At 41.7% G+C, this 27,281-nt stretch overlaps 1 protein-coding gene across 3 annotated transcripts in view; it reads left to right on the top strand.

Annotated features, from left to right (window-relative positions):
• The window catches only part of magi3a (membrane associated guanylate kinase, WW and PDZ domain containing 3a), a 315,880-nt gene that overhangs the window by 271,220 nt on the left and 17,379 nt on the right, over nt 1–27,281 (top strand). For all 3 annotated transcript variants that reach the window (XM_014146803.2, XM_045696258.1, XM_014146804.2), the window contains exons 9-19: nt 7,460–7,657; nt 13,792–14,063; nt 14,250–14,402; nt 15,514–15,679; nt 18,903–18,934; nt 20,063–20,267; nt 20,527–20,621; nt 20,866–21,058; nt 22,330–22,536; nt 23,276–23,461; nt 23,627–23,723. In XM_014146803.2, coding sequence (XP_014002278.2) covers nt 7,460–7,657; nt 13,792–14,063; nt 14,250–14,402; nt 15,514–15,679; nt 18,903–18,934; nt 20,063–20,267; nt 20,527–20,621; nt 20,866–21,058; nt 22,330–22,536; nt 23,276–23,461; nt 23,627–23,723 — 1,804 coding nt within the window. The remainder of the gene's footprint in view (nt 1–7,459; nt 7,658–13,791; nt 14,064–14,249; nt 14,403–15,513; nt 15,680–18,902; nt 18,935–20,062; nt 20,268–20,526; nt 20,622–20,865; nt 21,059–22,329; nt 22,537–23,275; nt 23,462–23,626; nt 23,724–27,281) is intronic.

The raw sequence follows: 27,281 nt of genomic DNA, 5'->3' as shown, positions 1-27,281 counted from the left end.
TCTGTCACTCTTCAGTAGGCCAGGCTTGGTCCTGTTTGTGGGTAAGTCCCAGAAAGATGGACAATTATCCACAAATTCAATCTTTTGGGAGGGGCAGAAAACAGTTTTCAACCAGCGATTGAGTTGTTCAAACCTGCTGTAGAGCTCATCACTCCCCCTAACTCCCTCTAACTGGGATTTATCACCTAGCCATTGATGTTTCTCTGCTGAGCCAACTCGGTGATGCCCAGTTGCCCACAGAACAGAATTGAACATGGGTCAGACCAGGTAGTGACGATGATCTGACCACAGAGGCTGACTCACAAAAAGGCCTAGACCCTATTTTTTATTTCACCTTTATTTAACCAGGTAGGCTAGTTGAGAACAAGTTCTCATTTACAACTGCGACCTGGCCAAGATAAAGCAAAGCAGTGTGACACAGACAACAACACAGAGTTACACATGGAGTAAACAATAAACAAGCCAATAACACAATAAACAAGTCAATGACACAATGACACTATCAGCACTACCTCTCTCTGTACCAGGTCTTCCAGACACCCTTCAGGCTGCTATTTTGACTGGTACAGCGTTAGCATCCAGAGGCTATTGGAGTGGGAAGCACAGTGTATGTGTGATTTCTACACCACCAGAGACCTCCTCTGGAGAAGTCTTCAGCCTGGAGGCCCTTACTGTCACTGCCACAGGGACCTACTGCACTGTAGAAGGCTGCTAATGCTGTCCTGGAACAGACCTTAATAACCCCAATAACAGAAACTATGATGAAACCTTAAAACACCCAGTGATTGTGGAAGGATGCGTGTTCCTCAGGCTTTGCTGCTTTGCTCTGTGTCATTCCTGAGGGGTAGGTCCTTGCAGGTGTCTTGTTTTGCACACTTTGTACAAAATAATAAAATGCAGTACGACAGGATCTTTATAAAACATAGCTCTTTATTAGCTACAGTACCAGTCAAAAGTTTGGACACACCTACTCATTCAAAGGTTTTTCTTTATTTTCACTATTTTCTACATTGTAGAATAATAGTGAAGACATCACAGCTATGAAATAACACATATGGGATCATGTAGTAACCAAAAAAATGTTAAACAATTCAAAATAGATTTTATATTTGAGATTCTTCAAAGTAGCCACCCTTTGCCTTGATGACAGCTTTGCACACTCTTGGCATTCTCTCAACCATGAGGAATGCTTTTCCAACAGTCTTGAAGTAGTTCCCTCATATGCTGAGGATTTGTTGGCTGCTTTTCCTTCACTCTGCCATCCAACTCATCCCAAACCATCTCAATTGGGTTGAGGTCGGGTGATTGTGGAGGCCAGGTCATCTGATGCAGCGCTCCATCACTCTCCTTCTTGGTAAAATAGCCCTTACACAGCCTGGAGGTGTGTTTTGGGTCGTTCTCCTGTTGAAAAATAAATTATAGTCCCACAAAGCACAAACCAGATGGGATGGCGTATCACTGCAGAATGCTGTGGTAGCCATAATGGTTAAGTGTGCCTTGAATTCTAAATAAATCACAGACAGTGTCACCAGCAAAGCACCCGCACACCATCACACCTCCTCCTCCATGCTTCACGGTGGGAACCACACATGCGGAGATCCTCCGTTCACCTACTCTGCGTCTCACAAAGACACAGCAGTCAAATATGGACTCATCAGACCAAAGGACAGATTTCCACCGGTTCGAATGTCCATTATATACCACCCCTACCTTGTCACAACACAGCTGAATGGCTCAAACGCATTAAGAAGGAAAGAAATTCTACAAATTAACTTTTAACAAGGCACACCTGTTAATTGAAATGCATTCCAGGTGACTACCTCATGAAGCTGGTTGACAGAATGCCAAGAGTGTGCAAAGCTGTCACGAAGGCAAAGGGTGGCTACTTTGAAGAATCTCAAATCTCAAATATATTTTTATTTGTTTAACACTTTTTTGCTTACTACATGATTCCATGTGTTATTTCATTGTTTTAATGTCTTCACTATTATTCTATAATGTAGAAAATAGTGAAATGTAAGAAAAACCCTTGAATGAGTAGGTGTGTCCAAACTTTTGACTGGTACTGTAGCTATAACTGGCATGTTCATGTGTCTCCGGCCATGATCAACTGCAATAACCTAACCTGGGTGGTCTTAACCAATCATAGTGCAGTATGATATGACGGTAGAATGCAACCAATTACAATTCAGTATGTTGACACATACTGTATGAATATTACAGGAGGTTGTTGGTAAACAAACAGGGTTTGATTGAACAGAGACCCTAGTGTTAGAACCAGATCAACTCAGACCCTTTAGACAGAAGAAACACTCTGCTCTATTCACAGCCTATTGGGACCGAAGGCTACATTCCAAATTGCACCCTATTCCCTTTATATTACACTAATTTTGACCAGGGCCTATAGGGCTCTTGTCAAAAGTAGTGCACTCTAAAGGGAATAGGGTGCCATTTGAGACGCGTCCCCAGTTAGTCCAGCTTCTGTCCAGCTAAAAGAGCTTATTTCACATGGTATTGTTTCCTGGACTGTTCTTTTAACAGATCCTCTAGTTTTTGCCTGGGTGATTCTCTGTTCTGACAGAGCTCTCTACTCTGCTCTCTACACGTTCCCCGTGGTTGTTAATGAGTGGTCTGTCTCACAGCGAGCAGAGCAGAGTGGATCGGAGAGATCCCAGAGGGGTGTCCTGCCATGCAGAGTTTTAAACGCTGTTTTGACAAGGCAGACTGACCTCCCTCTCAGTGAAAGAGGCTGCGGTCTGTTGCCATAGTGCTGTAACTGTACGGGACTGTAATTATCCTGCACTGACAGGCCTCTCTATATGAGATTTTCAAGAATCACAGCGAGCAGCCTGCCTGCCTGAGAAATAGACCATCTCTTTGTGTTACCATGACTTAATCATGGCTATGTTAAAGGAAAATTCCACTCAAAAACGATCTTTTGGTATTTATTTCATTAGTCCATTGTTGATTTGGTCCCAAAATGTTTTGCATGTCAGCAATCAAGTTTTCAAGATATATAACTTTCAAAGTACAGAAATACATTTTTCATATGATGCAAAACTCAGCATCATACTCTCTCTCTCTTCCCACTGACCCCTGCCCTCACCCTTCTGTATCTTTCCCTTTTCATTATGGTGATGTGAGGACAGTCCCTTATCACAGTGGAGAGAATATATATGAATGGAGATGGGGAAGGCTCTGACAGTCGGTGTCCTTTGATGTTCTGATGGAAGGACTTAATCTTGTCAGGCACAGAACACACAGAGAACTGTCATGGAATATGTCACATGTCATGGTACATACGCATGTTGGCGCATAGACTACGCCCGCGCACACGCACACACACACACACACACACACAGAAAGACACATACACATGCATTAGAGGTCGACCGATTATGATTTTTCAACGCTGATGCCGATTATTGGAGGACCAAAAAAAAAACGATACCATTTAATCGGACAATTTTTTAAATGTATTTGTAATAATGACAATTACAACAATACTGAATGAACACTTATTTTAACTTAATATAATACATCAATAAATCAATTTAGCCTCAAATAAATAATGAAACATGTTCAATTTGTTTTAAATAATGCAAAAACAAAGTGTTGGAGAAGAAAGTAAAAGTGCAATATGTGCCATGTAAGAAAGCTAACGTTTAAGTGCCTTGCTCAGAACATGGGAACATATGAAAGCTGGTGGTTCCTTTTAACATGAGTCTTCTATATTCCCAGGTAAGAAGTTTTAGGTTGTAGTTATTATAGGAATTATAGGACTATTTCTCTCTATACGATTTGTATTTCATATACCTTTGACTATTGGATGTTCTTATAGGCACTTTCGTATTGCCAGTGTAACAGTATAGCTTCCGTCCCTCTCCTCGCTCCTACCTGGGCTCGAACCAGGAACACATCGACAACAGCCACCCTCGAAGCAGCATTACCCATGCAGAGCATGGGGAAGAACTACTCCAAGTCTCAGAGCGAGTGACGTTTGAAACACTATTAGCGCGCACCCACTAACTAGCTAGCCATTTCACATCGGTTACACCAGCCTAATCTTGAGAGTTGATAGGCTTGAAGTCATAAACAGCGCAATGCTTGAAGCATTGCGAAGAGCTGCTGGCAAAACGCACGAAAGTGCTGTTTGAATGAATGCTTACGAGCCTGCTGCTGCCTACCACCGCTCAGTCAGACTGCTCTATCAAATCATAGACTTAATTATAATATAATAAACACACAGAAATACGAGCCTTAGGTCATTAATATGGTCGAATCTGGAAACTATCATCTCGAAAACAAAACGTTTTTTCTTTCAGTGAAATACGGAACCGTTCCGTATTTTATCCCTAAATCTAAATATTCCTTTAACATTGCACAACCTTCAACGTTATGTCATAATTCCGTAACATTCTGGCAAATTAGTTCGCAAAGAGCCAGGCGGCCCAAACTGTTGCATATACCGACTCTACGTGCAATGAACGCAAGAGAAGTGACACAATTTCACCTGGTTAATATTGCCTGCTAACCTGGATTTATTTTAGCTAAATATGCAGGTTTAAATATATATACTTGTGTATTGATTTTAAGAAAGACATTGATGTTTATGGTTAGGTACACGTTGGAGCAATGACAGTCCTTTTTCGCGAATGCGCACCGCATCGATTATATGCAACGCAGGACAGGCTAGATAAACTAGTAATATCATCAACCATGTGTAGTTAACTAGTGATTATGATTGATTGATTGTTTTTTATAAGATAAGTTTAATGCTAGCTAGCAACTTACCTTGGCTTCTTACTGCATTCGCGTAACAGGCAGGCTCCTCGTGGAGTGCAATGTAAAGCAGGTGGTTAGAGCATTGGACTAGTTAACCAAGGTTGCAAGATTGAATCCCCGAGCTGACAAGGTAAAAATCTGTCTTTCTGCCCCTGAACAAGGCAGTTAACCCACCGTTCCTAGGCCGTCATTGAAAATAAGAATGTGTTCTTTAACTGACTTGCCTAGTTAAATAAAGAAATCGGCAAATCGGTGTCCAAAAATACAGATTACCGATTTGTTATGAAAACTTGAAATCAGCCCTAATTAATCGGCCATTCCGATTAATCGGTCGACCTCTAACATGCATACACACACACATACACTGAGCGTACAAAACATTAAGGACACCTTCCTAATATTTTTGAGTTGCACTGCACCTTTTACCCTCAGAACAGCCTCAATTTGTTGGGGCATGGATTCTACAAGGTCTCGAAAGCGTTCCACAGGGATGCTGGCCCATGTTGACTACAATGCTTCCCACAGTTGTGTCAAGTTGGCTGGATGTCCTTTGGGTCGTGGACCGTTCTTGATACACACGGGAAACTGTTGAGCGTGAAAAAACCATCAGCGTTGTCATTCTTGACACCAACCGGTGTGCCTGGCACTTTCGTTCGAAGGCGCTTAAATATTTTGTCTTGCCCATTCACCCTCTGAATAGCACACATACACAATCCATGTCTCAATTGTCAGAAGGCTTAAAAATCCTTCTTTAACCTGTCTCCTCCCCTTCATCTACACTGATTGAAGTGGATTTAACAAGTGACGTCAACAAGGGATCATAGGTCAGTCTATGTCAAATCAAATCAAAATGTATTGGTCACATACACATGGTTAGCAGATGTTATTGCAAGTGTAGCGAAATGCTTGTGCTTCTAATTCCGACAGTGCAGCAATATCTAACAAATCATCTAACAATTCCACAACAACTAGCTAATACACACAAATCTAAGTAAAGGAATGGAATAAGAATATATACATATAAATATATGGATGAGCAATGACAGAGCGGCATATGCAAGATGCCATGGAAAGAGCACATGTTCCTAATGTTTTGTACACTCAGTGCATATGCTCACACACAAACGGCTCAGTGAAACTGCTGGTATGTGAGAATGTCATGTTAATCACACTCAGCATAATCCGTTTTCTCTGAGCGCAATGCAGTTATGCAAATCTAAATCCCATGACACATGACACATGGGGGGTAGTGGAGGAGGACGGGGGGTGTCTATATTTACTCCAATTAAAGAGATTGATGCCCCCCCCCCCCCACTATCCATCCCTCAGTGTGTGAAGAATCACTAGAGGAGACACAGCCTATAACTCACCCAATGGAAACGAAGGTCAGACAGGGGCCATGGATATCTCTTTGCTCTCTCTCCCTCTATCGCTGTCAATATCACCCTCCTCTCGATATTCCTGTCCCCCTCGCTGTCTGTGCTGATGCAGAGGAAAGGGCGCTCCCCCTCGCTGTCTGTGCTGATGCAGAGGAAAGGGCGCTCCCCCCTCTCTCTCTGTGCTGATGCAGAGTTAAGGGCCGCTGTGTCTCAGTCACATGGTGAGAGCCTCCAGCTGCAGTTTGAGGTCAGCTGTCTGTCTGCTTCTATCCCTGTGTTATGCTGGTTATTCAGGTGGATGCACCCCTGCAGTGTACACACACACAAATACACACACAGTTTGTCTCCTGGACATTTATTCCCATGCACCATCCTGCAGGCATAACATAGCAAATTCAATCTGAAAGTTTATCACATCTCTGTAAGATTTGAAATGTCAAGGTTATATCCAAACGGATTTGTCACTGCTTTGTGCGTCATGTGTGTGTTCTTTTTTCCTTTTTTACAGTATGTCATTTTCACTGCCAGGCTTAAGTAAAAGACTAGTAGGCCATCTCTGTTCAGCAGTAGCATAGTTCTTGCCTGTGCTTTGTTACCAGACAGCTCTTCAAATGAATAAGGCTGATGTGGATGTTTTGTTGCCATGTTGTATTTTGATGTGTGATTTGAGTGTTGGTCGAATTAGTGACAGTCTGAGTGATGAGTAGCTGTCAGCTCCCTGTCACCGTGGCGGTAGCCTGCACTGTTACAGGGGACAGATGCCTAACAGCCTGTGAACTTGCGCCTACCATACAAAATAACGATTGCTACTTCAGGTGTTCTTTGAAGTTGTCCCATATGGATATATCAGAATAGAATAAGCGTCACTGTAATCTCTCTCATTGTGGATTCTCATCGTGAATTAGTGCAAGTAGCTAGCCTAGCGTGGTTTCTCTCAGATCAATGGATTAGCGCTAGCAGCTAGCCTAGCATGGTTTCTCTGTCAGATCAATGCAGCTGAACAATAGTGACAGGCCTTGTGATGATAATACGACAAACAAACAAAGAATTAATAGTCACTAATTTGTAAAGTAAATACTTCAATGGGGCATTAAGGTTTGAGAGCAATTAGCTGAATTACAGTCATAATAATTAGGCATTTGCTTGTACAGTACTTCCTCAATTTGCATCTCTCTCTTGCTGTGCTTTTTTTGTATTTAGTCATCTTTCTCTAAGGTTTTTTCTTTCTCTTTGCTCTTTTCTCCATCCCTCTCACACTCTTCCTTCCCTCTCCCCTCACTTCCACTCTCCTTCAGATGAGCCTGTTGTGGGTGTGAGGGGTTTCGTACGGGACCCAGCCCATCTCCAGGGCTCCATTCTGAGGACAAATCTGAGGAAGAGCCCCCAGGGGTTTGGCTTCACCATCATTGGGGGCGACCGCCATGACGAGTTCCTCCAGGTGAAGAACGTGCTCCGAGACGGGCCCGCCGCGCACGACAACAAGATGACCTCTGGTGAGTGTTGTACGCGCATGTAAACACATTCCACACACACTCAGACGTACACATAGATGCTTGTACGCAGGAACGCACACACACAAACACACACACAGCGCACAACAAGGTTAATTTATCATTGTCTGTACACACACGTTATGTTTATGGTAACGCCCTGATTTGAAGTGGAGTTATACACAGTATTTCAGATTTCATACTGAAGGCCTCTTGGCTGTGCTTCTTTACATGCTTATGATTATTACGAACATGCATATCTATAAGTGTGGTCATACAGTATATCTTGGATCACGTACAGTTGAAGTCGGAAGTTTCCATACACCTTAGCCAAATACATTTAAACTCAGTTTTTCACAATTCTTGCCATTTATTCCTAGTAAAAATTCCGTGTCTTAGGTCAGTTAGGATCACCACTTTATTTTAAGAATGTGAAATGTCAGAATAATAGTAGAGAGAAGGATTTATTTCTTTCATCACATTCCCAGTGGGTCAGAAGTTTACATACACTAAATTAGTATTTGGTAGCATTGCCTTTAAATTGTTTAACTTGGGTCAAACGTTTCGGGTAGCCTTCCACAAGCTTCCCACAATAAATTGGGTGAATTTTGGCCCATTCCTCCTGACAGAGCTGGTGTAACTGAGTCAGGTTTGAAGGCCTCTTTGCTCGCACACGCTTTTTCAGTTCTGCCCATACATTTTCTATGGGATTGAGGTCAGGGCTTTGTGATGGCCACTCCAATACCTTGACTTTGTTGTCCTTAAGTCATTTTGCCGCAACTTCGGAAGTATGCTTGGGGTCATTGTCCATTTGGAAGACCCATTTGCGATCAAGCTTTAACTTCCTGACCGATGTCTTGAGATGTTTCTTCAATATAGCCACATGATTTTTCCTCCTCGTGATGCCATCTATTTTGTGAAGTGCACGAGTCCCTCCTGCAGCAAAGCACCCCCACAACATGATGCTGCCACCCCCGTGCTTCACGGTTGGGATGGTGTTCTTCGGCTTGCAAGCCTCCCCCTTTTTCCTCCAAACATAACGATGGTCATTATGGCCAAACAGTTCTATTTTTATTTCATCAAACCAGAGGATATTTCTCCAAAAAGTACGATCTTTGTCCCCATGTGCAGTTGCAAACCATAGTCTGGCTTTTTTATGGTGATTTTGGAGCAGCACTTCCTTGGTGAGCAGCCTTTCAGGTTATGTCTTCACAAGTTCCTTTGCTGTTGTTCTGGGATTGATTTGCCTTTTTTGCACCAAAGTACATTCACCTCTAGGAGACAGAATGCATCTCCTTCCTGAGCGGTATGATGGCTGCGTGGTCCCATGGTGTTTATACTTGCGTACTATTGTTTGTACAGATGAACGTGGTACCTTCAGGCGTTTGGAAATTGCTCCCAAGGATGAACCAGACTTGTGGAGGTCTACAATTTTTTTCTGAGGTCTTGGCTGATTTCTGTTGATTTTCCCATGATGTCAAGCAAAGAGGCACTGAGTTTGAAGGTAGGCCTTGAAATACATCCACAGGTACACCTCCAGTTGACTCAAATGATGTCAATTAGCCTATCAGAAGCTTCTAAAGCCATGACATAATTTTCTGGAATTTTTCAAGCTGTTTAAAGGCACAGTCAACTTAGTGTATGTAAACTTCTGACCCACTGGAATTGTGATACAGTGAATTATAAGTGAAATAATCTGTCTGTAAACAATTGTTGGAAAAATTACTTGTGTCATGCACAAAGTAGATGTCCTAACCGACTTGCCAAAACTGTAGTTTGTTAACAAGAAATTTGTGGAGTGGTTGAAAAACAAGTTTTAATGACTCCAACCTAAGTGTATGTAAACTTCCGACTTCAACTGTATGACATACAGTATACATAGCCAAAAGTGCCTTCAATAAACACCGCACACCGCGGTTTTAGTATATAGCTGCCAGTGGCTCATTGAAATGGAGAGGACATATGAAAACTGTTAATAAAATGTAAATTCCCTCGCTATGTCGAGATCACAACTTATTTGTCTCATGATCACTGCATAGCTAAAGTTGTTTTGTCGAGATCACTACATAATCAGAAGTACCACGCATCATCCATTCATTTGTTCAGATGCACGATAACCACCTCATTAAGGAGCCCTGTGGCTGCAATGATCGCAATGCGCTCTTGGGGCATTTAAGCCCTGAACAATGTCTGACAGGCAGCACTGTCTCCCAGGCTGTGCCGTCTCCCAGGCTGCGCCCTGCCGCCAAGACCACAGTCAATCTCATGCAAAGAATAATGCAGCTAACTTAGCTAATCTTGTGAGATGGATAGTTAGCTAGTTAGTCTTGTTAGCTAGCAAGCTAGCTTGTTATCTATGCTTGTAATAAGCCTGTGTGTAGCTGGTGTAGAGGAGTCAGGCGCAGGACAGCAGATATGAGTAATAAACGTAATTTACTCAAAGAATCAAGAATACAAAGTAATAATCTATCCCACAATAATGGACCGTATTACATACAAACAATCACTCACAAACAAACATGGGGGAACACAGGGTTAAATAATTAACAAGTAATTGGGGGATTGAAATCAGGTGTGTAATACAAGGACAAAACAAATGGAAAATGAAAAGTGGATCGGCGATGGCTAGAAGGCCGGTGACGTCGACCGCTGAACGCCGCCCGAACAAGGAGAGGGACCGACTTCGGCGGAAGTCGTGACAATGCTGGTTGTTAGCTTGCATAACTGATATATAGTTCATGGATAATATTTACATTTACAGTGGGTGAGCTCCATCCCTGACAGGTTGATCAGATTAAATGTCAGCCTCAGATGCTGATAAATCAGGATGCTGCCTCATAGGCTGTTTCATAGGTAAGGCTCCTTGAAGACAGATTAGCTGTCAAATTTCTTTATAGGCAGATGCATATCTGATCCAGGGGGTGAGCTCTATTCCAGGCAGGCTGATCAGATTCAATAGCCTCAGAGGCTGGTGTCAGGATGCTGCCTTGTAGGCTGTTTCAATGGTAAAGCTCCTTGCAGGCAGATTAGCTGTCAGTGCTTTATAGGCTGATGCATATCATCCAGCTCTATTCTTGGCATGCTGATCAGATTCAATAGCAGCCTCAGAGGCTTGTAAATCAGGAGGCTGACTTGTAGGCTATTTCATATGTAAGGCTCCTTGCAGACATTCTAAAAGCCTGCATCCTGACATATCAACCTCTGAGGCTGCTATTGAATCTGATCAGCTTGCCAGGAATAAAGCGCACCCTCTCTTGATCATATACATAATGCACTGGCTGCTAATCTGCCTGCAATGAACTTTACCTATTGACGTGTTGGTTGTATAGCAACAGAAACGATGCGCTCGCAACCATGGAGCAAACAGATGAGGGTGGCTTATCTATCTAACCCATCTATGAAACTACAAGGCAGAATCCTGACTTATCAGCCTCTGAGGCTGCTATTGAATCTTATCAAGCTCTGAGCCTGAAATGTAATCTGATCAGCCTGTCAGGAATAGAGCTCACCCACTCAAATTTAAATATCATCCATAAAACAAGTGCCCCTTACAATCATACACATACTGTATCAGATATGCAAGCTAACGACCAGAATAGAAAACAAACTAGCTAGCTAACGAGACTACCTAGCTAGCCGCTCTCAAGACTAGGAAAGTTAGCTGCATTGTTGCTTACATGCGATTGGCTGTGGTCTTGGTCGTGGCAAAGAGCCTGGGAGACAGAGCTGCCTGTCAGGCATCGTTTAGGGCTTAAATGCCCCACAAGCTGATTTAAAAAATGTTTTAACCTTTATTTAACTAGGCAAGTCAGTTAAGAACAAATTCTTATTTTCAATGACAGCCTAGGAACAGTGGGTTAACTGCCTTGTTCAGGGATAGAACAACAGATTTTTACCTTGTCAGCTCAGGGATTCGATCCACCAACCTTTTGGTTACTGGCCCAACGCTATACCCACTAGGCTACCTGCCGCCCCACTGTTAGCTCAAATGAAGGGACATTTAGATTGCTAACATTCTAACTTATAAACTAACTCATGAAATGTATGCGCTGATTCACCGTGGGCTCTGCCACCTCAGCCGTCAATACCTCCACTCCTCTTTATAGAGTTTGTTATGTCGTGATCATGAGACAATTATCTCGTGGTATCGACCAAAACAACTATGCAGTGGTCATGAGATGAATAAGTTGTGATCTCGACATAACAAAGGAATATTTTTTTTATTCATATGTCCTTTCTAGACTTTCGTAGAGATCAGATATATGGTAGTAATATAATAATGATTTGTTTATTGTGTAATATAAATATAATATTTATATAAATCATGTCAGATTATGCATTATGGGATGACACGTTAGAACACTGTAACGGCTCTCGTTGGTGGTAGAAGTGGACCAAGGCGCAGCGTGGAAAGTGTTCATGATACTTTATTTCACAAAACACTTCAACAAAATACCAAAGTAACAAAACGAAAGCGCACAGTTCTGTCATGTACAGATGCTAAACAGAAAACAAGATCCCACAAACTCAGGTGGAAAACAGGCGGCCTAAGTATGATTCCCAATCAGAGACAACGATAGACAGCTGCCTCTGATTGGGACCACACTCGGCCCAAAAACAAAGAAACAGAAAACATAGAATTTTCCACCCGTGTCAAACATAGAGAATAACAAGGATCTCTAAGGTCAGGGCGTGACAAACACAGTATTGTGTGACAACAACCACAGTGTTATTGCTTAAAACTCTAATGACTACAAGATGAGAACACATTTTTCCATGTCTCATTTCCCCTGGGTGCCATCTAATTGATAGAACACTATCATAAGATAGGATCCATTTCACATACATTTCCCTGTCCCTGAACCATGCGTACTAAGTGTGCTACACACTCTGACCTGTGTGTGTGTGTGCGTGTGTGCGTGCGTGTATGTACAGTATGGGTTTATTTACCAGTGTTTTTCCCTGTCGGTGTTTGACTGTGTTGTCCTTTCTCCTTTAAGCTAGTTTGTTCAGCTCATTTGAACAACAGTGAAACGTTAGATGTGTTTGTTAGCAACAGCTATTGACTGTGCTTGGTGGATCCTTCAGGGGACTCCCAGCCAGTGGTGGAAAAAATACTCAATTGTCATACTTGAGTAAAAGTAAAGATACCTTGATATAAAATGACTGAAGTAAAAGTGAAAGTCACCCAGTAAAATACTAATTGAGTAAAAGTTAAAAAGTACTTGGTTTTAAATATACTTAAGTATCAAAAGTAAATGGAATTGCTAAAATGTACTTAAGTATCAAAAGTGAAAGTATAAATTATTTCAAGTTCCTTATATTAAGCAAACCAGATGGCACAATTTTCATTTTTTTATTTTTATTGATGGATATCCAGGGGCACACTCCAACACTCAGACATAATTTACAAACGAAGCATTTGTGTTTAGTGAGTCCGCCAGATCAGAGGCAGTAGAGATGACCAGGGATGTTCTTGATAAGTGTGTGAATTGGAGCATTTTCCTGTCAAAATGTAACAAGTACTTTTGGGTGTCAGGGAAAATGTATGGAGTAAAAAGTCCATACTTTTCTTTAGGAATTTAGTGAAGTAAAAGTTGCCAAAAATATAAATTGTAAAGTACAGATGCCCCAAAAAACGACTTAAGTACTACTTTAAAGTATTTTTTACTTAAGTACTTTACACCACTGCTCCCAGCTAGCTAGCGGTGTTGGGAGTTTCCTGCTTTTGTTTTGGCTGGAGATAAGCTGAGCACATTTTCCTAATCTTTATTGATCTGGCTGGGGCTAGCTGACTTAATACACCCAGGCCGGAATGATGGAGGATGAGGGGAAGGAGAGAGTGTTAGGCTGTACCTTACTTCCTTGTTCATTCATCAACCCCAAAGCAGTTGTTTATGGAGCAGACTCCAAGGAAACATATTTCAGCTCCTGACCAACGATGCCTTCATGCGGGCACTGTCTGCGCTAAACATTATGCAAACTGAATTGTGTGTTAGTGGACTGGGTCTGGTGTTGGTGGACTGGGTATAGTGCCACAACTAACCACAGCACTCTCCCATTTTAAAGACAGTTGCCAATGCTGATATTGACACGTCCTTCTCCCTTCTTCCTCTCCTCTCCCTCTACTCTACCAGGTGACGTCATCGTGGACATCAACGGGCTGTGTGTCCTGGGGAAGACTCATGCTGATGTGGTTCAGATGTTCCAGTCTATCCCAGTCAACCAGTACGTGGACATGGTGCTATGTCGGGGTTACCCCCTCCCTGAGGACCCCAGTGGGGGTGACGATGCCTCCTCGTGGGACGTAGCCACAGCCCTGGCCCCCGAAGCCAGCCCTTCACTTTTGACCTCTAACCCCCAGGAGATACACTATGTCACCAGCCCAGACGGCACCCTCCCAAGACAGGTACAGTACAACCAGTTCCTCCCTAGGTTTCTTCCTTTTAGGGAGTTTTTCCTGGCCACTGTGCTTCTGTTTTTGCTTGCTGTCATGGGTCTAGCCTGGGTTACTGTAAAAACACTTTTTGAAAACTGCTGATGTAAAAAGGGGCTATATAAATAGATTTGGGTGATTTGATGAATTGATTGACAGACAACAGCTGTCCCAGCCATGTCCAACGGGGGGCGCCACTACCCTGAGGGTCCAGACCCCACGCTGTTGCAGCCGGAGCTGGTGGGCGTACCCCTGGTGAAGGGGCCAGGAGGGTTCGGCTTTGCCATCGCAGACTGCCCCCTGGGCCAGAAGGTAAAATGTATTGAATGAATTTCCGGTAACACTTTACCATAGCCCCCCTTATGTATGACTGGTGTTATAATGCCAGAGGTGTGGACTCGAGTCAGATGACTTGGACTGGAGTCTGACTCGAGTCACAAATTTGATGACTTGAGACTCGATAGAAAATAAAATGACTTGACTTGGACTTGGAGCCTCAAGACTTGGGACTCGACTTTGACTCAACTTTGGTTTTGTAATATTTTGTCACTCGTTTTGTTGCACACTCTCTGTGGATTACTCTCCACGCAGCCAGAGACAGTATAGCACTTGCAAAAAAACAGATTGGCTAGTGAAACACTCAGCCCTCTGAGTGGACCAGCAAACTGTCAATCAACACATGTCAGGTGAGATAGTGCAATGAGGGTTTGGGGGGTTGTGAGTGTGAAACTGAATGGAGAAAAACATATATTTTTCATACATATTTTAATAGGCTACATATAGCCTACCATTTGTATTTTAGATTTATACCTTTGCTTATTCGATCTTGTCACTAACGTAAGCCTACGGCATTGCACCAAATTCTTGTTTCAAAACATGTTATTAGTGCTTCAGAACCAAAAAGGTGTGCTTTTTGACTGTTGACCAATGACCATGCTTTCCATCCGATCCTGCGACTCCTGCTGCATACAGGTAGGCCGTTTGATCCTGCTTGCTCTGGACTCCAGAGAAGGGACAGTGTGACATGATATTCCTGACCGCTAACATGAGTGACTTTCATCTCAAAATGCAGGTGTTTCTGCATTTCTATATATACAATTTCTGTATCTTGCGTTTTGAAAATGCATCACTGTTTATGGCTGTAATGACGAGATACATTTGCGCAGTGATTGTGCGTAGGGGTCGCAAGCTTTGAACCGCTACTTTTTGGAGGTCAAGGGTCAAGAAGTTAGTAAACCACTGAGCTAGAGAACACCTCTGTGTAAAGCCTTATGTAGTAGTAGGCATTGTAACAACTTGATGAGTGGTATATATAAGGAAGCCTACAGTAAAGATTTACCCAATGTACTTTCATCTAATCTTATATAGGTTAAACTAATCCAATATAATGTAATGTAATGTAACCTAACTAATGTAATCCCAGGTGAAGATGATCCTAGATGCCCAGTGGTGTCATGGCCTGCTGAAGGGTGATGTAATCAAGGAGATCAACCGTCAGAACGTCCAGACAATGAGCCACTCCCAGGTGGTGGACATCCTCAAAGACCTACCTGTGGGCAGCGAGGTCAACGTGCTAGTCCTCAGAGGAGGTGGGACAGACTTATCCGTTATGATATTATAAAGCTGTGCATTACAGCTGCTTCCCCTATGCAATATGCACTTTCCCTCAGTCTATACTAGAGAGTGTACGCCTTGAGCAAGGTCATTTCTGGTGTTCAGTTGAGACAGTCATAAGAGTATCACTAAGATGTGTATCACAAAACTGCTTCTTCTATGCAGTAGTGTATGGGCTTGCCGTAGACCAGTGGTTGCCCACCTTTTTTTGGTTACTGTACCACCAACTGAATTTTCCTCTGCCCAGTAGGCCTATGGTCTCATGAGTCTTCTCAAGTACCCCCTGTGGTAAGACCAAGTACCCCTAGGTGTCCTACCCCTGGTTGGAAACCACTGCCCTAGGCCTTGGTAATCAGCGTTGTTATGATAGGAGTGTGGCAGTGCATGCCTTCATCCCAGTCAACATACCTGTGTTCAGAGGAGCTGCCAGACCAAACTGATTACTTCCACCGTAGTCTGACTGGGTCATGCTGCTGTGAAGATGTGGTAATAGTAGTTCCTAGAGGAAGTATGTTAGATGGCCGTTCAGCTCCTAAGCAGCCGGCCCTCCCAGAAGCCAGCCCCAGAGCCACCCACCGTTTAATAAAGCAATTTCATGCTCTAGTCTATCCCACTATCGATCCACTATCCATTTCCCATTTGCACCTCTGCACCTTGACCGGAGAGGGGGGAGGAGGAGAAGGGTATGCTAGTGCAAGATATATTCAGACAACTGTAGTGTTTGGCTAGGTAGTGATTCATGATGGGGGGGAAAAATGTAGTATATTATTTTTGACGATATATCGTATCGTTTTGACAATATTGCAATATTTTTAGCAATTTTCTGTACCTGCACAAATTCCAGTATTCATAGCTTGTTCTCCATCTTCTTTTTAAATATGGAGCCAATTTGTTTTTTTAGCACTTTTTCCATGGCTGATCAAAGCTCATTTTCTCATGGCTCTTGAATTGGAACATCGAATTACAATAAAATCACAGTATCTAATCGCAATACATATAGAATAGTGAGAATCGCAATGCATATCATATCGATGATCTTGTATTTTGAGGTACCTGGCATTTTCCAGCACTAGTAGTTATCTCTCAGCTCAGACTTCAATGGCAGGCAGTCTGACATTTTGTGAAGTGGAGAGTAATGGTGAAGATACAGTATGTTCTCCTAGTGACGTGTGCTCTGAAGAGTCCGAATTGTGCTGAGTGATTAGAGGTCGGTTCGGTTTTGGTAAAAATGTTTAGACATTAATAAATGCACTATGCATTATGTGGATTGAAGGATGTAACAACACAGAAAAAAACTATTCATAAAAGTCCCATAATATTAGTGACTGGCCATTACTGATTACCACTTATTAACCATCATTTATTTACATTGCTTTACTTTAATTCAATATTTGTTTCATTTGATGACTTTATTATCAAGTCATCTCTACATAGCAGCTGTCTATACCATCTGACAAAATCACTCCTTTAGTAGTTCTTCAAAGTAAATAATTACTTTTATGACTGCTGAATACCAACATCAATCACTTAGATCACGTATTTTCAGGCTCACGAATCAACTGGTTTCTATTTCTCTCCATCCAGCGTTCTCTCTTCCCTCCGTCCCCATGTCTTGCTCTGCACAGACCGGACAAATTTAAGCGAGAGCGGAAGGTATTATGGTCATTGTGGTTAATTACCACGTTTTCTGAGCTAAACATGTAGAATATTGGGCTGTTGGAAACTACAACTTCATAATACATCGCACAATTCAGGCTGGATCTGATTTATCTCTACAGAAACTGCACATTGAGCTCAAGTAATTGAACTGACGTCGGTCCATTAGTTGTTTAAAAAACGAAAAATTCTAATGAGTCAAGAAGCAGTATGTTCAGCCAGAGATGTTGGGTGCCAACTCCTGACTCCTGTACTGTGAAGAGTCTGTCCTGAGAACGGCCTGGGGGAGGGAGCAGAATCAGGTTATACTGTTGACTCCTCCATGGGAGAATGAGGGGAGACTGGTGGAGGGGCTGGCAGGGTCATCAGGAAGTCACCTAGGGGCTGAGGTATAGAACCTTGGGTCTATGACCAGGGGGTAACAGTAGCTCTCCACCACTGACAGCCATAGAGAGGGAGAACAGGAGCTGCTGGGTTGGCCCCAAGCACTATCCAGCTCACTCAAGGGTGCTTCCGCTGTGCAATAATGGTGCTTGCCCTAGGCGGTACTGGTAATACCTATGGGAATTTTCACCATGGTCAATGAAAAGGTGCTGACTAGTGACTGCTACCTGTGTGTTGTGTAAGAGTTAGAACATTTTATTAAAGTGTCCCTCCACAATGATACAATAATACACATTGTGGACCACTTAAATAGAGTTTTGAGAAACTAAAAACAATCCTAGTCAAACATGGTACAGGCGTCATCTAGAATGCATTACATCATCTATACACATGTATGCATAAACAAAACATAGTACAGTGGATAAAATGACAATTATGCACATAAATACATTTACATTATTGTTACCTGATTACATTTTCATCAAGACTGTTAGTATTTTTGGTGCGCAATACAGATATACACCACTGGGCTTCTTTTGATGGTTACTGGGCTTCTTTTAATGGTCACTGGGCTTCTTTTCATGGTCAATGGGCTTTTTTCGATGAGGGTGGAAGGTCTAATGCTGATTATCTGAATGGAGTGTTACTGTGGAATGGTAGCAACAGGTGTGGAGAATAAATGACAAGGTTAACCCTTGGTGGGCACATCTCATCCCCCTTACCTAAGTCTGTTTCTCTGTGTTGACGTCAGAGATCCTTCCCATGCTGCTGCTTGAGCATAGTACCACCTACTGGTCAAGTTGAACCATGATCCTGATCCAAGTTGATCCATGATCCTAGTATCAGAGAGGAGAACAGGGAGAGGATATAGAGATGTATGGGGCTGTCATGGTTACCACTCATTATGTAGGGCAGAGTGTGTCTCTAGGGGAAACAGTCATCTTCTATGATGAATGACAATGTACTGTTTTACAGCAGAGCAGGGTCAATGGTGTGGGGAAACAGAGATGTATAATAATCTATCAGACCTCCATCACAATAACCCAGTCACCCAATATGGCATGTGAACCTGTCCTCAATAGTAAATGCTCTTCTTCTACTGTATTGAGTCATCTTTCTATTTTTTTTTATCTCTCTCCCTCTCTCTCCAGCCCCCAGGTCAGACATCTCCCGTGAAGTCTCTAAAACCTGTAAGTTAAAAGAAATGCTTTTAATCACCCTGCTCCTTCTCTCCTCCTCCTGCTCTCCTCTCTCACACTCTCTCCTCTCTCTCCTCACTCTCTCCTCACTCCCTCCTCTCTAACAGAGACTCTCTCCTCTCTCAGAGACTCTCTCCTCACTCTCTCCTCTCTCACAGAGACTCTCGCACAGAGACTCTCTCACAGAGAATCTCTCCCCTTGGCCTCTACAGGGTATTCTAATGACAGCGGTTTCGTCCCAAATGGCAACCTATTCCCTATATAGTGCACTTCTTTTGACCAGGGCCTATAGGGCTTTGGTCAAAAGTAGTGCACTATGTAGGGGGGAAAAAGTGCCGTTTGGGACAGATACTGTAGAAAGTGTCAAGTGAGTTTAGGAACAGAGACAGAAACACGGCGCTTTTAAACACCAGACAGGAGATGAATTATTAAAACAATCGTGATATAACTTTGTCTTAGTTTCTTTCCCCCACCAGCAATCAGAGTCGTCTGCTGTAGAGAGCAATTATTCAAAGAGCTAACACGAGTTGCGAGCCACAAACACACACACATCCACACACACACACAGTGGTTTTATTTTTGGAGGCAACCGGCTGACTGGAGTGTGTGAATGTGCTCCTGGCAAACAGCTACTTAACATCCTGGCTGGTAGTACCTGTAGTATGTAGCAGTGGTGTGAGCTGTTAAGCCATGTTCAACAGTTCTGTTCCTAGAGCGCAGCAGATACATTCTTAGAGGGCTGCCTTCTCTGAACAGCAGACTAGAGGAGTCTACTGGGTCAGCAACAAGCCTTTGTACACAGCTCAGAATCAGTGCAGACAGAGCCTTATATTGAGATATATAACTGAGTCCAGATATAAGGCTTTGGCTCAGTGAAAGTATTATCATTCAGCTTTATAAGGGACTGTGTTAGTAGAGTTAAGGCCAGCACTGTAGACACTAGGGGGAAAACTCCTAAGTGTAGTTTGGGGCTAAAGAAGAAAAGTAACTCTCTTCCTAAATCCAACACTATTACCCTCAGTGTCTGAGTTGTAGGTTATTGTATACTGTCTATGTTAAAACCATGATATGAATAAAATACATAGTTTTAATTGAATCCTCTTGTTTGTTGTTTTGCAGTGCACTGCTCCCATGTCTCAGCAGAGGCAGGAGAGAAAGGAGAAGGAGATGACAACCAGCACAGAGACCCTCAGCACCCCAGAGCCAGCCCTGACCCCCGCCCCACAGCCCCTCCCCTTTTCCCCCAACAGCATCCTCTCAGCCTCCCCCAAGCCTGACCCCTCAGAACTCTACCTCAAGTCCAAGGCCCTGCTGGACAGCAAACGTGAGTATACACAAACCCCTCTAACCTGACTGACGGACAGTCTCTATCCAGTCTCTCACAACACTCTGCTTGGCTGGTACTTTTAAATGTTCAGTCTGTCACAAGAGACTGTAGTTCCCATTTTCCACCTGTCAGACTGATATTACTTAGCAGGTTGTCCAAGTCTTATCATTCCACTGCACAGTATCTGGCTATTCTTCACTAGCAATAGTGAGTTAACCCAGTGTGTCCTTCTGCCTGTCTTTCCCTGTTTATCCAGCCCCCAACACCAAGGACCTAGATGTCTTCATCAAGAGGAACCAGGAGTCGGGCTTTGGTTTCCGAGTCTTAGGAGGAGAGGGGCCAGATCAGCCCGTAAGTACCCACCCAGAGAGACTGCTCTATCCTGCTTCAGCCAGCATTAAAATAAGACTCTGGGCACACTGTGGGCTGCTTTCCCGGAACTGGGTTAAGCCTAGTTAATAGTGCTTTAAATGGGTTTTACCATGTTTTTTTAATCTGGGTCTGGGAAACTGGCTCTATATCTGGTTACAGTTATCCCCCTGTGTTTGAGTGTCTTAAATAAATGTCATCATACCTGCCTTTCTGCCTGCGCCAGGTGTACATTGGTGCCATCGTGCCCCTGGGCGCGGCAGAGAAGGACGGACGTCTTCGGGCAGGTGATGAACTCATGTGTATCGACGGGGTGCCAGTCAAGGGCAAGTCTCACAAGCATGTGCTGGAGCTGATGACCAACGCTGCCCGCAACGGACAGGTCATGTTGACAGTCCGCAGGAAACGGACACATACAGGTAGGTGGGTGGCTGGGTGTGAGTGTGACTGTGACTGTGACTGTGAGTAGGCAGTTGGCTTTGAGAGGAGAGAAAGATTGAGAAAGAAAGAGAAATTTGTGTTTGAGTGTTTATGCATCTCTTCGAAAAGTGCTGATAATTGTGTGAAGAGCTGTGGAATAAGATCCAGTTGGAGGGGAAGATTTCCATGGCACACAGAAAACAAGATGAGTTCTGTTCTGACAGACTGAAGCCCACGCAGTATACAGCAGCTTTGTTTAAGCACAAAAATAAGCATCTATGACAAGAGAGAGAACTTTTGAAATTGCTTTGAATGACAGACATGATCTTACTGGAGGAAATGAAGCATCAATCATATACTCTTTGTGGTTAGAATCAAGGCATGAGTTGACAAGACAAAGATTCAAGAAAACAAACACATAGGCTACTCATGAAAGATTGACTGAGGCAGAATTGACTTAACAAACATTTCCTTTCCAAATATTTATTTCCTATTCTGTGCACAATTCAGATATGCCAAACACACATCAGTGAGTCTTTCTATACAGTAATTGTGGGGTTCATTTGAAAATAAACTCTAGTATGACATTGATACAGCCTAAAATGAATCATGTGGTGGCCTAAACTGAGCATTATAAACAACTTTAAGGGGAGGCAGAAAGCTTACCGGTTAGAGAGGCGAGTCAGCAATCCGACGGGAAATATCTGACGAGAAGTGAGCTGGCAACTGGAGGCTCGTATCAAATCCTACATGCCTGTCGTTGTGCCCTTGAGCAAGGCACTTAACCCCCCACAACAACAGCTCCCACGGGCGCTCAGTGTGGCAGCCCCCCGCAGCTCTCCAAAACCTGTATATGTATGTCAGTGGAGGCTGGTGGGTGGAGCTATAGGAGGATGGACTCATTATAATGGCTGGAATGAAATGGATGGAACGGAGTCAAACGTGGTTTCCATATGTTTGATGTGTTTGATACCGTTCCATTAATTACATTCCAGCCATTACAATGAGCCCTTCCTCCTATAGCTTCTCTCACCAGCCTCCACTGATGTATGTGTGTCTTTCGGAGGAGTTGGGTTAAAAGCGGAAGTCAAATTGAGGTTGGAACGTGTGTATGCAATTGACCAATAAAGTGGTCTTAACTCATACCTTTGAGCTTTCATAAGAATGGCTGTGAGAGAGAGACCATAAACAACTAGACAATTACATGAATAAAATGTAGACATATAAAAGGATTTTATAAAAGGATTTCTCTCTGTGCGTGTGGGATCAGAGGGCAGTGGAGAGGAGGACGGTGGTAGTGGTCAGCAGCAGGTGGCTCCAGCCCTGGTCAACGGCTCCCCCAAGCTGCCCCGCATCCAGGCCCCTACGGCCAGCTCCCCCCACCAACCAGAATGCTACGACGTCACCCTGCAACGCAAAGACAACGAAGGCTTCGGCTTCGTCATCCTTACCTCCAAGAACAAGCCTCCTCCCGGAGGTGAGATGTATTCCAACTCTATACTCCAACTCTGTATGGATGATGCTGTTTGGCAATTTAGAGACAGTTCCCTCCAATACAAAACATAACCTCCATGCTTGTATTCCACTCAATCACAATGTAGACTATTTTCAATGCCTCTTATTTCAAGTAGATTTAAGTAGAGAAAATAGCTTTGTTTTTGCATAATTGGTCTTTCCAAGCTGTTTAATCTCTTCTTATTACTGATTGTGTAACACACAGAGCATGGTATTGATCCACGCAGCATGCCATCTCTCTCCCTTTCTGTCACTCCTTTTGTCTCTCCATGTCTTTCTGTCTATCAGTACTTGAGTTTGTTTGTACACTGAACTAATGGTACAGACAGGAGGCATGGAGTAGTGAAGAAACATGAAGTACTTCCTATGAGGGAGATGACAAAGGACAATATAAAGACTCTTTCAAATTGTGTATGGTTGAAATTGTCAAAAATGAGTATTATAGCTTTATTTAGCTTATTGAATACTTGTTTTTTAAATAATTATTATTTGTACCTTTAGGCAAGTCGGTTAAGAACAAAATCTTATTTGACAATGACGGCCTACCCCGACCAAACCTTCCCCTAACCCGGACAACGCTGGGCCAATACTGCTTTGATACAATGAAAAACCATAACTGCTTTACAAGCACCATCTGCACTAAAACCTGACAGAGCAGAGCTAAATGGTCCTGTCGTCTCTTTCACTCTCTGATGCTTCAGTTATCCCCCACAAGATTGGTCGCATCATCGAGGGCAGCCCCACAGACCGTAGCGGTCAGCTGAAGGTGGGCGACCATATCTCAGCGGTAAACTCCCAGTCCATCATGGATCTGTCCCACAACGACATCGTCCAACTCATCAAGGAGGCCGGCAACACTGTCACCCTCACTGTGGTGCCAGAGGATGGTGAGACCTTCCACAGACACACTGCACTCTGGGAAATTGAGCCCTACTTGATATGGGATTCTGTAGTATTGTTTACTGTGGATAAAGTGAAAAAGGAAAGGTTGGAGAGGATGAAATATTAGTTTGCAAGACATTCCATACTGTAAGTCTTCTGTGTTCTTTTAGAGAATAGTGGCCCTGCATCGGAAACCAGTTCAGCCAAGCAGAGCCCTGCAGCACAGCACAGAGCTATGGGCCAGCAACCTGCCAGCCACACTGACAGGTACAGGAGCGGACACACACACACACACACACACACACACACACACACACACACACACACACACAGAGCTACATGGCCAATCCTGAAGAGAAGGGGATGGAAGAGAAGAATTAACAGTGAGTGGTGTGGCTGCTCTCAGTATTAGATCTTCCTGTTTAAACCAGATTACGTGTGTTAGACTTTTAATCCATTAGTACAGCACCTATAATTCCCCTCTCATTCCCTAACCCTCTCACTCTCGCTCTGCTCTGCTCACCGTGTGGTTTCACCGTGGATCTTTCCTCATTTCCCCTTTCCCACTTTTCTCTCTCCTTCTCTCTTCTCAAGTAAAGACCTTCCTCCTTCTCATGCATCTCTAACACATGCCAGGGTGAGGTAGGTCTCTGTAAATAAGGGGAGAGAGAGAGGGAGGCTGTCTGCTCAGCAGTCTTAACCTGTTTGGGATAGGGGGCAGTATTTTCACGGCCGGATAAAAAAACGTACCCGATTAAATCTGGTTACTACTCCTGCCCAGAAACTAGAATATGCATATAATTAGTAGATTTGGATAGCAAACACTCTAAAGTTTCTAAAACTGTTTGAATGGTGTCTGTGAGTATAACAGAACTCATATGGCAGGCCAAAACCTGAGAAGATTCCATACAGGAAGTGCCCTGTCTGACAATTTGTTGTCCTTCTGTAGCATCTCTATCGAAAACACAGCATCTGTACTGTAATCTGTACAGCATCTGTACTGTAACAAGGCTTCCATTGCCTCTCAGAAGGCGCCAGAAAGTGTAATGGGGTGTCTGCTGTCTCTGGGCAAAGAACAGCAGGAGAATGTGTTAGTGGTCAGCCTGGGAACAGTGAGACTGAGAGGCGCGTTCACGAGAATTCTCCATTTTGTTCTTTCAGCCTTTGAATGAATACAACGTCGCCCGGTTGGAATATTATCGCTATTTTATGAGAAAATAGCATAAAAATGTATTTTAAACAGCGTTTGACATGCTTCGAAGTACAGTAATGGAATATTTTGATTTTTTTTGTCACGAAATGCGCTCGCGCGTCACCCTTCGGATAGTGACCTGAACGCACGAACAAAACAGAGCTATTTGGATATAACTATGGATTATTTGAAACCAAAACAGCATTTGTTGTTGAAGTAGAAGTCCTGGGAAGTGCATTCTGACGAAGAACAGCAAAGGTAATCCAATTTTTCTAATAGTAATTCTGAGTTTAGGTTGTCCCAAACTTGGTAGGTGTCAAAATAGCTAGCCGTGATGGCCGGGCTATGTACTCAGAATATTGCAAAATGTGCTTTCGCAGAAAAGCTATTTTAAAATCTGACACCGCGATTGCATAAAGGAGTTCTGTATCTATAAATCTTAAAATAATTATGTTTTTTGTGAACGTTTATCATGAGTAATTTAGTAAATTCACCGGAAGTTTGCGGTGGGTATGCTAGTACTGAAAATCACATGCTAATGTAAAAAGCTGGTTTTTGATATAAATATGAACTTGATTGAACAAAACATGCATGTATTGTATAACATAATGTCCTAGGAGTGTCATCTGATGAAGATCATCAAAGGTTAGTGCTGTGGTTTTGGTTTTTGTGACATATATGCTTGCTTTGAAAATGGCTGTGTGATTATTTTTGGCAGGGTACTCTCCTGACATAATCTAATGTTTTGCTTTCGCTGTAAAGCCTTTTTGAAATCGGACAATGTGGTTAGATTAACGAGAGTCTTGTCTTTAAAATGGTGTAAAATAGTCATATGTTTGAGAAATTGAAGTTATAGCATTTTTGAGGTATTTGTATTTCGCGCCACGCTCTACCATTGGATATTGGTGAGGCTCCGCTAGCGGAACGTCTGTCCTTAAGTATGTAAACTCTTCTGCTAAGAAGACTCTTTAGATATCACTGGTTCTCTCTAGCATATGTTATTATTATTGTTATTATTATTATATCACTGGTTCTCTCTAGCATATATTATTATTATTATATTACTGGTTCTCTCTAGCATATACTATTATTATTATTATTATTATTATTATATCACTGGTTCTCTCTAGCATATATTATTATTATATCACTGGTTCTCTCTAGCATATATTATTATTATTATTATTATATCACTGGTTCTCTCTAGCATTTATTATTATTGTTGTTATATTATTGGTTCTCTCTAGCATATATTATTATTATTATTATTATATCACTTTTTCTCTCTAGCATATATTATTATTATTATTATTATTATTATTATTATATCACTGGTTCTCTCTAGGATATATTATTATTATTATTATTATTATATCACTGGTTCTCTCTAGCATATATTATTATTATTATTATTATTATATCACTGGTTCTCTCTAGCATATATTATTATTATTATAATATCACTGGTTCTCTCTAGCATATATTATTATTATATCACTGGTTCTCTAGCATATATTATTATTTTTATTATTATATCACTGGTTCTCTCTAGCATATATTATTATTATTATATCACTGGTTCTCTCTAGCATATATTATTATTATTATTATTATTATATCACTGGTTCTCTAGCATATATTATTATTATTATTATTATTATTATATCACTGGTTCTCTCTAGCATATATTATTATTATTATTATTATTATTATATCACTGGTTTTCTCTAGCATATATTATTATTATTATTATTATTATATCACTGGTTCTCTCTAGCATATATTATTATTATTATATCACTGGTTCTCTCTAGCATATATTATTATTATTATTATTATATCACTGGTTCTCTAGCATATATTATTATTATTATTATTATATCACTGGTTCTCTCTAGCATATATTATTATTTTTATTATATCACATGTTCTCTCTAGCATATATTATTATTATATCACTGGTTCTCTCTAGCATGTATTATTATTATTATCACTGCTTCCCTCTAGCATTTATTATTATTATTATTATTATATCACTGGTTCTCTCTAGCATATATTATTATTATTATCACTGGTTCTCTCTAGCATATATTATTATTATTATTATTATATCACTGGTTCTCTCTAGCATATATTATTATTATTATATCACTGGTTCTCTCTAGCATATATTATTATTATTATTATTATTATTATATCACTGGTTCTCTAGCATATATTATTATTATTATTATTATTATTATTATATCACTGGTTCTCTCTAGCATATATTATTATTATTATTATTATTATTATATCACTGGTTTTCTCTAGCATATATTATTATTATTATTATTATTATATCACTGGTTCTCTCTAGCATATATTATTATTATTATATCACTGGTTCTCTCTAGCATATATTATTATTATTATTATTATATCACTGGTTCTCTAGCATATATTATTATTATTATTATTATATCACTGGTTCTCTCTAGCATATATTATTATTTTTATTATATCACATGTTCTCTCTAGCATATATTATTATTATATCACTGGTTCTCTCTAGCATGTATTATTATTATTATCACTGCTTCCCTCTAGCATTTATTATTATTATTATTATTATATCACTGGTTCTCTCTAGC

This window comes from Salmo salar, chromosome ssa15 (genome assembly GCF_905237065.1).
Source record: "Salmo salar chromosome ssa15, Ssal_v3.1, whole genome shotgun sequence".
Taxonomy (NCBI): Eukaryota; Metazoa; Chordata; class Actinopteri; order Salmoniformes; family Salmonidae; genus Salmo; species Salmo salar.
This window is presented reverse-complemented; position numbering and strand designations above follow the sequence as displayed.